We start from the raw sequence: 14,547 nt of genomic DNA, 5'->3' as shown, positions 1-14,547 counted from the left end.
CTGGTCTATGAAACACTGGTTTAAAAGGGGTTGTCTGCCCTCTTTTCCATTGATGACACATTGTCTGGATAGGTTCTTCGTAGTTCATGGATGTGGATCTGCCCTTCAGAACCCCCGTCTATCAGCTGACTGTCCGGCCTGCGGTCTAGTGCAGCGTGCCGCGTGTTGTCATCAGTGGAGGAGAACCGCGCTACTATTTTACTTTGTGCTCCTTTTCTGGTCAATAACTGGATGTGACGTCATAAGCAGAAATTGGAAGAGCAGCGCGGCGCTCCCACTGATTCCAATAGGCATGAAACCAGCGCCAGCACTTCCTGTGCTGACCTTTTAATGACAGTCTGTCCAGCCCCAATGTCCACTGCAGCAGCCAATCAACTGACAGACATGTTCCCGAGGGGCAGACCTGTCCAGAGGTCGGTCATCAATCCGTAGAAGAGGGCATAAACCCCTTTAAAAAAAAGGCTCATCCAACAGGGGTGTAATTTTATGGCCCCCGGAAAGTGTAGAACACATTAGTGGAGTCAGATGAGCATTTTTCTGATGTGTGAATCCAGTTTTCCCCACAGACCAATGGTCTCAGGACAATCCCTCACGTACCGCCCGATGAGCTACGATGAGGCCATTTGAGGTCCAAGTATTCCGCAGGCAGCACATGGCTCCATTATAGCCCATGGCGGTATACACAGCCCGCTGGTCGGTGGGGGTGCAGTGTCAGATCTGCACGTTTGTTGGACTGAAGTGGCACCAAGCTGCTGGCACATAAGTGGCATGGAGGATTGGATGTAGGCGATGGATCACCAATCCTTCGTTACACAATGATGCCAAAATCCCACAAGGGCTCCTAGCCATATAGTCCCCACTGCTGGCCAACATAAAGGGCTGCACCAGTGACCCTTCAGGAATGCCACGCTACACTTGGATGCCACCTGGCAGCAATTTTTCAATCTTACAGTGAGAAAAATCCCTACTGTAAAGACATTGAAGTGTATTAATGCGTAGGCGTCCCATCGAACCCACATGTGAACGCACCCCTAAAAGGGATAAAAACACCAGACGCAGCAATCTGTATTACCGCGTTCGTAACGACCAACGTATCTTGTTATTCATTTTGCCCCGACTGCCATAAAAATTTTAAACTGATGCCAAAATGGATATTTTTTGTTCACCTCGCAAAAACACAAAAAAAAAAAAAAAAAAAAAAAAAGAAGAAACCAAAAAACACAACTTTATAAAAAAAAAAAAGTCAAACTGGCACCAGTAAAAAATTACAATTCTTCCTGCAAAAAAAAGAATCCCCCCGGAGCCGCGCTGGCACAAAAATGAAGAGTGCGGCGATGCAGATTACATTGCTTTTTGAAAAATATGCATTTGACTTTCTAATTTTGGGATAATCTCTATAAATTTGGGGCCACAGTAATCACGCTGATCAAATAACTGTTATTTTTACCAAATGGTAAACGCTGTAAAAACAAGAACCCGAAATAAGTGGAAAATGGTGAGAAAAAAAAACCCATACGATCATACGGCTTAACCAAGGGGGTTAACCTGCGGCTAGACAGATCTACAACTCGGCCTGAGTGGAGTTTTAGTTCCACTATTCTGTAAGCCAATGTAAACAGGTTTCCCCGATTCCTAGAGGCTGCACTATCCCTACAGCTCCTCCGACGGCTCACCTGCTTCCTGTCCGCCCGAGACCCGCGCTGAACTACACGGAGCAGAAGATGCGATTAAAAGTCATGAAATTACACAAAAGAAAAAAAAAATAGTGCAAAACAATAATCTGGTTTATTTGTTCACAGTTAAACACAAGCAAACAGTCTTAGAACAGTTCTGGACCTCCTGGGATATAGTCTGCCCTGGACTAATACTCTGGGTCTGCAGCCTGTCCGCCTGCTCGCAGGATCGAGATTCACGATGAGAACCGTAGTCTGCTGGTCAATAATAGACAGATAATGGCAAGAACATGACACGGCGGGGTCAAACCAAGCAGAATAGTCAGCGTGCGTCCTTGTGGGTCTGCGGTCGCCAACAGTGTATGGACCACGAAGGATACCACGGGTTAAGAGGAAACCGGTTGCCTTCTAGCAAAAACAGCACCACTCTAGTCCAAACAGGCTAGATAAGGTACTGCACCTAGGACTTAACCGGACACAGCCAATTGCGCAAGAGTGGCACGGTTTCTGGAAGAAGACAGCAATGAGTCCGCGGCCAAAGTTACTAGTTCACAGTGACATCACTCAAGCACTCTGCACTTTAATGATGTCACCGGCCCCCAACCGACCCAGGCCAATACTGGGCCAGCTTACAAAATAGCAAGGGACCCACTAGATGGATGAAAACGCAGGCAAGTGCTGATCAATATCCAGCAAGCTGCATTACTACAGGCTTCTTCCATGGTTTGCGCCGACTGAAAAACCATTCGGTAAACTTGTGGCTGCACTTTACGGCATGCTGCAATTATCCTGAATGTAAACTTTATGATCTTGCCATCAGGGAAGAAGAGGGATCAAGTCTGCAGAAACGGTAAAGACATTTCGCCAATCCAACGGCAATGATTTGTGGACAGATTGGGGAACTGACCATGGGTTCATCAAGCTGTAAACTAGGACTCTTAATTACTACACGTGGGGGGGGGGGGGGGGGGGGAGGATTAATGCTTAAAGCGGCGCTCCGACCGGCAGCTCTCCAGCTGTTGTAAAACCAACTCCCGTTACGCCCCGACAGCCGGAAGGATCTGTAGTTTTACAACCGGTGGAAGCGGACAGGTAAGAAAGCACCGAAGTGGTATAGTAATAGTTATGTACCAAGGCCAACATAACGTGCGGCGTTTAGGGTGCGTCTGTGTAGTGTTTAATTCAAAGTTAGGGTTTTTCATTAAAGTGCAATCAGAAAAGTAAGAAGTTTGTGTGAATTATGGGGGATCTGTACGCATACGTGATCTGGGCTGTCCGAAACTGAAAGGGGGATGAACGGGCTGCAAGCTCTGCTTGCCAACAGGGAGCAGATAATGCTGCATTGGGCTCTGGGTTGCAAGGGCAGATACTACCGAGGGGAGGGGGATATAGAAGAATCCAGAAAAAGGGGATAAGCCCAGGTAAAAGGTTGGTCCCTTACATCATTTGGCATCCACCTAACATATAAGGCCACTTCTATAAAGCAATATGCTGGACTGAGCTGCCATATTCCAGCGTCATTTATAGGGCAGGGGGGGGGGGGGGGGGGCGCAAGACGCTGGCGATATGTTCCAAGTTAGTCGTTACAGGATGGCTTTTGGGGTCTATCAAAACTAAAGTGTCCTTTCCAGTAAATAAATGCTCAGGATGCACTGATGGCCCAAAAGGAGAGGAAGGAGAAAAAAAAAAATAAAAAAAAATCCATGATCGTTCCAGAACCGGCAAGCAAGAATGGAGTCTATGATCATGATAGCGGAGGGAAAAGTAAGTTGACATAGAACATTCTGCTCCACTGATCCGGTCTCTGCAGACGGAGGTACTTGCTCATTCCTTGTCGGCCCCAACCTGTTCATTGCAGGAAGGGGAATGAAGAAATGTTAATTTAAAGGTTGGAGAAAACAGCCGGGATGAAGGGGATAAATAAAATCGAGGGTGAAGAGGGAGGGGGACAAGAGGTTCCACGATTCCTTTCAGTTCCAGTGGTCTGCTACTGTTGCACTGCAGAAGTAGCGTGACGATTATTGAAGACGGTTTAGACACCGAGGAGTGAAGCCAGGAGCCAGAAGGAAGGTAACACTGATTGCTCGCCTCCTAACTGTGGTTATGATGTGTCTAAGTCAGTCATAGTCCATGATTTGAAAATCTCGCACAGACGGGCTTCCCATATTACTTGCCGAAGAGCCCCCGGTCTCGGCCCCCGAACCTTGACAGAGCTCAGTTTTCAGGATGTCAGAGAGGCTACTCATTCCCTCATCACAATGGCTCTCACTCTTGTTGCGAAACAACTCACGGGCCCGGATACCAAGAAAGCTCTTAGCGTTTGGATAGGAGCCAGTAGTCAAAGGGCCGCTGGAAGGCAACTCCAGAGCTTCTCTAAAGCCAGGCAGCAAGTTATTGCCTTTCTCTGGGGTTGACCGTCTGCTGCTGCCGCTTCCGCTTTGGCTGCTTCCGCTCCGACTGCTTCCTCCACTGGAGACAATACTTGTGTGCATGGTGGCAGCGGCTTCGCTACCGTTACTGACATTCAATTCTTCTTTGTTGGAGTCATCAGGACTGGAAGTGGCCGCGTTGTCAATATCAAACCTACAAAACATAAATGCAACAATGGAAAAAAAGTCCCCAAAAGGTGAAAAATAGTCATGCATTAATGGCATCAGGTTACCGATCTGTGGGGGTTTCAGCACCCACACCCCCATTGATCATAAAGTGAAGAACGGACGGGCTCAGCTAAGTCTTGCGCCTTTTTGTTTCTCATCACTTCTGAAGGAAGCCATGAACGGCAAATTGCTGCCTTTGTGCCAACGTAGAAACTAGAACCCTTATGGCAAGGAAAATGGACCATTTTGGATATCAGATAGCAGGAGAAGCTTCTACATTAAGATTCACTTAAAAGGATTCTACCCCAATTGCAAGTTATCCCCCAACCACAGGCTAGGGGATAAATTGCTTATCAGTGGGCGTTTCTCTACTGAAAGCCCTGCCAATCTTGATAATGGCGGAGGAGGGTGGAGGTCCCTTGTCTCCCGTCGTCCTCACTGTGGGCTTAGAGGAGTTTGGAAATTAAACAAAACCCGGTCACCGAGCTGGGCCCTGCCTAAAACAAATGAGGGTATGCTCACGTATTCATGACTGCTATAGCCGATCACATTGCCAGCACTGGCTGTCAGCAGCATTCCAGGAGAGGAGTATGCCCTTGTTATTTTGGGCATTGCCCAGCTGGTGGACTGTTTTGCTTTAATGACATAGCCCCTTTAATGTGCACCTCCTACGTTATTCAGCAAGGGAATAACTTGTTGATAGATAACAGGACTCGTGTCCCATTCTCGTGGTGAAATCACTGTGAGAAGAGCGCTGGTAAAGTCAGCGCTCCATTCATTGGAATGGGGTTACTAGCCCAGTGGCACCCGCTCTGGTATCTCCGCAGTCCCATTGAAAGTGAACGGAGTGCTAGTGCGTTTGAGCAACCAGTGCTCCATTCAGTCTCCACTCATTGCGATGGGTGCAGTAACCCCACAGTGAGGGTTGGCAACTTGACCCCCAATTCAAGATTGGCAGGAGTCTCAATAGTGTGGGAACAACTTGCAGTTGTGGTGCCACCCCTTTATGAGCCTTTTGCACGGGCAAGAACATTTGTAGTAAAGTTTGCCCAAAAGCGGTGTGAAGCTGCACCTGAATGCATCTTTTGTGCCGCTGAAGAGTCATTACCGGCAGCACATCCTCCCATGTGATCGTGCTTCTGACAAGGACAAAACTGTATGGGAAATGATCATCTGCCCAATTGTTCATCCTGCATCCATTCTCCATTGACCTAGAGTTGATCTCCTTGAGTGGCACTTGTTATCAGGCTCATATCAAGTAGTGTAAAAAGGCCCTTCTATTAACTTGCACGGATATCAGTGTTTAGAAACAATTCGTGGCTAGAGCTATGCTTCCAGTCCATGTCATTAAAGAAGTTGCCTCATTAACACAAGTAGTTAACCTTCTTGCAACAGTCGATGGTAACTTTAACATCGCTGCTGCCTGGGCTCTGTGCAGCAGTGACGTAAATTTATGTCACCCACTGTGCTGGGGTTAAGGATGGCCTCCACAGCAAAACTGTTGCAGAATTTTGGGGTACTTTCCACAGCAGAAATTCTGCAACAAAACACAGTAGTATGTAAGGCAGGAGGGGGGGGAGGGGGGGGGGGTTAACAAGCTTCATTTACGCAGTGGATTTGCACTGTGGAATTCTGTCACTGCACCGCAAGAGTAAAATCTATGGTGAAAATCTGCAACAAAGTCACTTGTGAATTTTCTTGCAGAAAATTTCCACTATGTATACTCATACCCTTAGGCCGGCCTCGCACGAACATGTTGGTATAGCATATTCCACATGCAATTTGCACACGGACTACACTGTACTAGTCTCCAAGCACGGACATGTAACCACTCACATGAATTGTTCAAAATACAGACATAAGGAAAAAAAAAAAACAAAAAAAAACGCAGCATGTTCTATCTTGGCACGTATTACATGCGCATACACGCCAAGATAGTACATTGCAATTGGTGATGTATTGGCTGTGTGGCGTGCGTATATCTCTTGCAGTCGGCATGCTGCAGGATACACCCATTTGAGCCTGGCCTTGAAATGCAGCCAGTACAGAAGCCTGCTATGTGCTCACTTAGGCAAGCAGTTGATACAAGAAGAAGCTGCATGTGGCCATATGTATTCCTTGCAGCAGTATTCTAGCTTATAGGTGGTGGTCCAAGGCGGGGACATATCTATAAGATCCATATTGCTTTAATAGGCAACATGGAATTGGGGGATTATCCAGGATTAGAAAAAAAAATGGTTGCTGCCTCCTTAAAACAGTATGCCAGCAGTCCACGGGCACCCCTACTGGCAGGTTGATAAGTCACTAGCTTGGCATTCATTTTCTACCAGCCACATTAATAGCTGGTAAAAAGTAAATAAATGCCAGCTGCAAGGCAGCAACCCGACAAGCATTAAATTCGCCCTCAATGGCCTTAATCTGGCAACTGCCACTGCTGTAATTAGGCTGTGACCTCGGCTCACCTTTCCTCTGCCACCTCTGCAGTTTCAGCTTTCTCTTCTGTTCGCTTCTTCCACAAGCCTTCCTTCTCCAGCTGGCTATACAGACCGAGGATCTCCACTTCAAAGACCTGGCTTATCCTTTTCTGGGCGTTATACTTGCTCTCTGCAGCTTTCAGCTGCCCTCTGGGGACAAAAAATATAAAGTTAGCATTGGTTCCTCAGCTGCCAAGGACAGATAAGGCACATCGGTGACCAAATGGACAAGTACCTGTTCTTCAGTTTCAGATCTTCCAAGAACTTCTTCTGTTCCTGGAATAGCCCCTCTTTCTTGGCCAGCTGCGCTTCCAGCTCCACGGCTTTCTTCTGGGTGCACTCCAGCTTCTGCCCTTGTTGTACAACCATGCACCGGGCTTTCTCCAGCTCCTTTCTAAAGGACGCCTGCAGCATCTCTACTTCCTAGGAGAGAATATACAGCTCAATTGCCTATAGAAACAAGTGCCATGACTTCTGCTGCCACGTTGTACTTCGCCCAAAGCCAATGCGCAGTCATTAATCTGCAGGCTTCACGGCTTCGTACCTTATCAGCATTGGTGTTTTTGTGTTGAAGTTGCTCCACGTAAAGCTCATTCACCTCCCCAAGAATCAAAAGCTGCCGATTCAAGAACTCCATCTGATGCTGCACAGACTCGCTGTTGGAAAGCTGCAGGTACAAAGCAACAGAACACCAGCAGTATTGGTAAAGGTGAATATTTGGGTCATATATTGATTTTACATTTTGTAGCAACTTCCCATGCTCAGAAGAACAGAGCGGCGAGTTTTTCAGCCTGTAGTAGAAAACTTGTAGGAAGACTTTATCCAGGACAACTGACAAATCCCCATCATATAAATAAAAGCAATGGGTACAATAGAAAAACTCCCCGCGCTCAGGAACCCATAGGGATTAATGAGGATTAGATCAATCCGTGGAGAATTCTTTATTAAGATGCAACGCGTTTCAGCAATCACAGTACTGCCTTTCTTATGCTCGAGAAAGGCAATACTATAATTGCTGAAACGCGTTGCATCTTAATAAAGAATTCTCCACGGATTGATCTAATCCTCATTAATCCCTATGGGTTTTTGAGTGCGGGGAGTTTTTTTCTATTGTACCCATTGCATCTACTTGAGCCCCATAGCGTGGCTAGGGGCGGCACCCCAATGACAACTCTCCATCAAGGTTGGATCGAGAACCTGGGGTGGTTTACAAGCTTCCACGGATATCGGGTGCCAGAGGATTCTCTATTTAGAGAAGTCCACTGTGCACCAGGCGAGTACACTTTGTACTCTTCTGTGCAGACTTTGTGCATGGAAATCCTGCCGGCGATTTATATCCTGGGATTAAGCAGCAAAGTGGACGAGACTTGCAAAAAAAAAAAAAAAAGCGCGTCTACGCGCTGCGGAGAAGCTGTTGTGGCTGCGTCGTGCCGAAAATGAAATGTCGCGCAGAATTCAAAGCCACGGCATGTCCATTTTAATGCAGTCTCTACTGCAGTCATCTTTCTATAGGAAGAGATGGCCGCAGCAGAATACAGGTGGCGAAGCTGCTTATAAAGGGTGCAAGTTTTGAAGCTGCATTTCTGCCACGGAAGTCTTGCAGTATTTCCATGTGGTCATTCCGCGAGACTTCCTCCCCGTGTGACTGCAGCCTTAAGGTTCTTAAGAGATCTGGCTGAGCAGAAGAATACAGTCAAGTTCCACTCAGCTTAAGGGGTTGTACCCATAGAATAGGTGATAGCAATGAGACGCCTGCCGGTTAGTCATCTAAGGTCCTCTGACCCCATCTTGTCACTACATGCACAGCGACGTCAGAATGAATGGAGTGGCGGTTGCAAATGTGCGGCACCACTCCACTTCAGTGGGACTCATGGAAATAGCAGAGTACAAGCACTCGGCCATCTCAGACAGTCCTACTAAAGATAAATGTGCAACCATCACTCCATTCAGTCTCCTCACTACATGTGGTTTCAGGAAGCCTACAGTAAGGAGAAGGGGAAACACTGAACCCCCTTTTCTCAAGACTGGTGGAGGTGTGAGTGGCGAGACCCCCACTGATCAGACTTCTCACCTTTCCAGTGGATATGCAATTAGACTATTCTTGTACAACCCCTTTAAATGAAGCAGTGCTGCAGTTCTCTGCACAGCAGGTGGCCAGGAGGGCCGCTGTGCAGGCAAAGACTGAGGATGCAGCCCCTTTATTCTCAAGGCTGGTGGTGGTACCAGAGGTCAGACCCCCACCATCCTAGTAATACTCCACCACTTTGCATAATGGGAACGCAGCTTTTTTTCTAAGGTTTTCCATGTAATTATATTAAAACAGATCCTTACCTTCTGAGAAACCTGGCCGAGTCTAAGCTCTGTGTGGCACACCTTGTTGTTGGACAGCTTCAGCTCAGACCGCAGCTCCGTTATTGTATTGCGACTATCTTCCACCTTAGTCTGGTAATGCAATGAGAATATGATCAGCACTGGTGCTTAAATGCAGCCATCTATCTTTAAAGTGGTTGTCACAGATCTGATCCAAAGTCTGGATTTTGTTGATAGTTTACAACTGGACAATCCCTTTATGTCTTTTATAGTCTGTCCTCATAATGGGTCCATCACCTGGGAACCCCATGATCAGTTTTCCGGGCAAATACGCTTGTGCACCAAGCAGATTTCTGCAGGAAGTAGACAGCTCCGTTCTCACTGCAGTGGCCAGGCTTGGTATTGGAGGCCAAATTCCCATTGAAGAGTGTCCTGCAACGCCAAGCCTAGCCACTGCGGTGAGAACAGAGACGTCTGCTTCCTGCAGAAATCAGCTCAGTGCACAAGCATACCGACCTTGTGAACATCCTGAACGATAAAAACCCTTTAATCTATTATTGTCGACCTAGTCTGAGGATAGATCATCAATGTAGGACATCCCCTTTAACTAATGGCTGAAAAAAAGTATTCATTAATCTGTCGTGTGTCATTATTTGGTTCCTGACCTGCAGCTCCCGGCTCTGGTTGTAGAACTCCTCCCTGTCATGTTGCAGTTGTCGGATCTGGCTATGAAGCTGAGTAACCACAGAGTCCTTCTCTTCCTGCAGCCGCTGGTTTCGCCCCTGTTCCTGCACAAGGCTTTGCTTTGCTGACTGGATGTCCCCTTCTTGTGTCTTTAATAGGGTTTTCTGGAGAAGGAAGAGTGGTGGCTTATACCATCATGGAGCAATGCATTATAGTTACTGTTCTTATGGGTAAGGGGGTATGCAACCATGTTTAAGTGCCCCTTGCTTGTGCAATCCCCTCTTACAATCTGTTCAGCAGCAAACCAGGCCATAAACTGTTTTGTCCCATCTTTTCAATTTAGGTATGTGGATAAAGCCATTAGTAACCAAGTTAAAACAGTCTTCAATCCCTATGGCTAAAAGGAAGGCAGCTTACCATAGCAGCATTCTGTTCCTCCAGGGCCGTCACTTTGATCACCTTACGCAAAAGCCGTCGATTGCGCATGGCGTGTTGCTGCCTTTTGAATCGCTCGTACAATAGCTGGTTGTGAAGAAGCATTAACTGGTTCCTTAACGTGTTAATCTCATCCGTTGGAGGCGAACCTGGCAAAGCAAGCAGTTTGGGGTGAATTCCAACATGGCGGATTCCACACTGCAAACTCCACTACAATATGTGTGTATGGGGGTAATGCAGAATAGTGTACATTCATGTAGTTGGAGTGTCACTGGTGCCTTGTCACTAATCAGTGCTTTAACATACTAAGGGCTTACCTCCAAAGTGAGTCCAGTCAGCCGATTTGCTGGGTAAAGGCAATCTGCAGAAAAGACACCAAAGGCAATTAGATCAGCTAATATTTGGTTAAAGCAGCCCAGGTAGGACAGGTATGAATGTAGACTATGATACTACGTTCATATGTGGGTGAGGACAGCCGTCGCGTATTCTGAGACTCAAATATGGTTTAACCACTTCAAGGACTGCTGAACGCAAATACAGGTCCTGAAGCGTGTATGGAGCGAGCTCCTCCTCACAACTGGCAGCTACAAGGAGGACCCATAGCTGCCCGATATGGTAACTGCTGCAATCACAGTTAGCTCTGATCGCGGCAGTGATTGATTTAGATGCCCCAGTCTAAATGGACAACGCTTTTAAACAGTCAGTGGGAAGGGGAGAAACCCTTTGAAATCCCCTGCAGCACAATCAGTGGGCGCAGATGGGCTAGCATGGCAGCCCGAAGCCTACTGAAAGCCGCCCCGCCCCCCCAAGGCTGCCATGCATAAATGCCCATCAAGCCCTGTCAATGGTAGAGGTTAATAGGCAATAACAAAAACTGCCATCTACTGCAATACTGAAGTACTGCGGTATATAGTACAAGTGATCAAATAAATGCAAATTAAAGTTACCTGTGGGGACTAAATGAAAGTGTAAAAGATTTTTTAATAACCGATTTAAAAAAAAAAAATTAAAAGAAATTGCACATCCAGCCCTGACCATGAGAGAATAAGATGGTGGAAGAGCAGCATGGTGCCCTCTCTTCTACCTCTGACCAGTGATAGACATCCTACCCATTGCACCGACAGCAGGCTGAACGATCCACTGATGGACGAGGGTCCCGAGCAATGGACCCCCGTCTATCAACTACTATAGACCTATTCTAGGTCCTCACTTAAAGCCTAGACAACCCCTTCAATATTTGATGGCCAATGGTCACGCCAAGCCGATGGCAGTACCTACTTGTTCAGCTCTTTGGTGTGCGCGTCAGCTCCTAAACGTATAAGTCGGTCAAGCACCTCTGCAGGAGACATCGAAGCACTGCTTTCTTCGGCTTCTTCGCTGCTCCCTTTGAACCTTTTGTACAGCTCCTCTGTCTTTTTGGAGATGAAAAAGCTTGCGGTTTTAGGCAGAGCCAGCTCGAAAAGGTGCTCGTAAGGGGCAGGATTGAAGCAGGATCTGCAATGAGCCTGAGTTTTGCAAGGACTAGGGGTAAGGATGTTCCTGGAATCGGGCAGAGAGTCAGTAGTCTGTGTCTTCCCTGAGTTGTCATTCTCCACTCCACTGGGGGGCTCAATGGGGGTGAATGCCTGTTTTGCAGAGTCCTGGGAGCCGTTGCAGCGTGGCACATTTGCGGCTGGATCAGAGGTCTGGGTAACAGAGTTGCTCTTCCTCTGAGAGTTCGGTTGGCTGTCGGACTGAGGACAAAATGGTGAATCAAAGCCTCCGCGGCGCACAGCTGGCTCATGCTCGGACTGGGTGGTGAACTGAGAAAGCTCCTGGGATATTGCAGCTGGTGCACAAAAACAAAGGTGATGAGTTATCAATTCATTTATTAACCCCTTAAGGTGACACTTTTTCATATAATCGACAAAGCTTCTGTCTCTGGCAGGTATGGCGGCTATTGTTAGGTCCTTGGCCATTATGACAACCCATCAGCATCTCACAATATCACAGAAGGCCCTCCTTCTGTCCAACCACTTAGGTTCTGTGGGCAATGTTGAACGTGGCATCCAAGTGGTTGGCACCATCATACCTCAAACTCTGCTACAGCAGAAACCCAGCCTCTTCTCACCCTGTGTACCAACCTCAGTATTGAAATCTCGCAGACGCACAATGCAACCTTTCTGCAGTGTCTTCCCCACACAAGCACAGACAAAGCCCTTGCCAAATGTCAAGGAAGGGCCATCATCTCAGTGGAGCGGCCACTACTAGAGAGACACTCTTGGCCTTTAACAGATACACCCTTCCAAAACCAGATATGAAAGGAAGACAGTGGACAAGGAAAGGAAGTAAAACCCACTTTGGATTGTGTGTGATGGGTAGGGGACAAGGCGGATTATGTTGTGCCAACAGGTTCTTGAAAGCCATCACCGCCCCAATCCACATCCCAAGGAAACAAGTAGGCTAGGAGGCATCTATGGTAGGAGCCACCAATGCTCCTTTCCCAGTCTGTTCTACTTGTCAGTGAAGTTCTGTCCTGTCTGTTCAAATATCTACTGCGGGATCATCTGTCCTTTGGTGGGGGCCAAGGCAAACCAAGTTGATGGTTACATCAAAGTTGAAAACGTAGTTCTATGCAAGCCTCTATGGGAGAAGAGCGCACACCCCGAACTGATCTGTCGACCATCTAGTCGTCCAATCTTGGAAGGTTGCCTATTTAGAGAAAATACACTCAAAGGAGTGTTGAGTACAGGAAGGTGATGGAAGTGTGGCGGGCGGGTATGATGGCACCTCACCTCGTTTTAATACATCGGCAGGGTCACTCTTTCAGTGACTCACTAGTGGCGAGGACGTTGGAGATCAGGGAAGCAAATATATATATTACACACAATGGAGGAATGGTATTTGTATATGGTGGGACCAAGCCCACTTCATACACGGTGGGTGCTTTCTGTCTTTGGAAGGCGACAGCCTCCTGCAACAGAGGTAATGCCGATCACAGCTGTTAGCCTTCTAAATGCCGCAGCAGGTATTTAAAGTGTACCAATTTATGTTTGGAGGGTCCTGAAAAGCCCGCTGCGATAATTGTGAGGGGCTGTTCGGTTGCCATTGCAGCCTGATGCCTTCTCTATAAGCAAACGGAGACTTAAATGTAAAAATGAGGTAAAAGAACTTTAGAAATAAAATAAAAACCCTAAAAAGTGTGTATGTATGTATATATATATAAAATCTATCTATCATATCACTGCTTCCATAAAAGTCTGATAAAACTCATTTATCCCACACGGTGAAGGTCGTCAGAACAATACAACACGACAGAATTGGTCACTTAGTCTTAAAACAAAATAAACAACTAAAAAAAAAACGTGTACTTCAAAAATGGTACCAACAGGAACTAAAGGCACATAAAACAAGCCCTCAGACAGCGACGTCGATGGCAAAAGGAGTTAGTTTTCTAAAAGTGGGGGATGGAGGGGGAAAAAAAAAAAAAAGCCAAGTAAATGAGATAAGGCACTTCCTGCCACATCACCATCAGTCTCACACATTTGGAGCATTTACTAGAGTGACCCAGACTGCTTCCTCCACACCCCCAAAAAATACCATTAACGTGCAAAGTGCAAACTGGTGTTTAACCTCGTGTTCTTCTGAAGTCCTGAAAATGAACCCTCGTTCCCCGCAGTGTATTCTGTAACTAGAAGGCTTGTCCCTCCTCTCAGGGCGACCACTGAGCACCAAGACATTCTAATATAAAGGTTCATTTTCAGACTTGTAGAAGTGTTCTTGTGACCACCGAGCCGCCACCACCACGATCACCCAATCGCTGTGTCCACCTTAGAGTTACCCGTCAACCATGCAACTTACCTTTACGCTTCAGTCCTAAAAAGATGAAAGATAATCCTCAATATTGCTTAAAAGTAGCAGATGGTTTTAATGATCTAAATCCACCTATCACACACCTACATGGTACAGAGAAACATGATTGTTAAAGGGGTCGTAGAACCAGAGCTGGTTGTCCACCAGGACAGAGAACTTGCTGATGAGTGGGAGTCCAACTGCGGGACTGCTTGAACACTGCCATCTCCGCTGGGACGTACCTGGGCTGTATACACTATCCTACCAAGAGTATTTGGACATATCAGTAGAATGGATCATGTCTTCTTAGCATGTAACGTGTCCTAAGCCATGTGACATAAGATGCAGACCCTTGGAGGTGTCAGCATGCAGTTCCAATCACAAACTATGGCTACTGGATATACAGGTTATGCTGCGGAACACAAGCTGTCCATCATGAAGTGTAATTTGCCCGCCCTCAATGCAAGGAGCTCTGTCATTGGACAGTTCAGCAATGGAACAACATTCTATGGAGTGACGAATCGTTACTCCATTCAAAATCAG

The 14,547-nt window shown here is 46.9% G+C and overlaps 1 protein-coding gene across 3 annotated transcripts in view; it reads right to left on the bottom strand.

Annotated features, from left to right (window-relative positions):
* Nucleotides 1-2,632: 2,632 nt before the first annotated feature.
* The window catches only part of TSC1 (TSC complex subunit 1), a 35,942-nt gene continuing 24,027 nt past the window's right edge, over nt 2,633-14,547 (bottom strand). For all 3 annotated transcript variants that reach the window (XM_066580168.1, XM_066580169.1, XM_066580170.1), the window contains exons 14-22: nt 11,452-12,001; nt 10,491-10,534; nt 10,156-10,322; nt 9,720-9,902; nt 9,076-9,186; nt 7,289-7,411; nt 6,980-7,167; nt 6,733-6,894; nt 2,633-4,256 (exon numbers count right to left, since the gene is read on the bottom strand). In XM_066580168.1, coding sequence (XP_066436265.1) covers nt 3,791-4,256; nt 6,733-6,894; nt 6,980-7,167; nt 7,289-7,411; nt 9,076-9,186; nt 9,720-9,902; nt 10,156-10,322; nt 10,491-10,534; nt 11,452-12,001 — 1,994 coding nt within the window. In that variant the 3' untranslated portion in view covers nt 2,633-3,790. The remainder of the gene's footprint in view (nt 4,257-6,732; nt 6,895-6,979; nt 7,168-7,288; nt 7,412-9,075; nt 9,187-9,719; nt 9,903-10,155; nt 10,323-10,490; nt 10,535-11,451; nt 12,002-14,547) is intronic.

The sequence above is a fragment of the Eleutherodactylus coqui genome, chromosome 10 (assembly GCF_035609145.1).
Source record: "Eleutherodactylus coqui strain aEleCoq1 chromosome 10, aEleCoq1.hap1, whole genome shotgun sequence".
Lineage (NCBI taxonomy): Eukaryota > Metazoa > Chordata > Amphibia > Anura > Eleutherodactylidae > Eleutherodactylus > Eleutherodactylus coqui.
The sequence above is the reverse complement of the archived record's forward strand: the minus strand, read 5'-3'. Positions and strand labels throughout refer to the sequence as shown.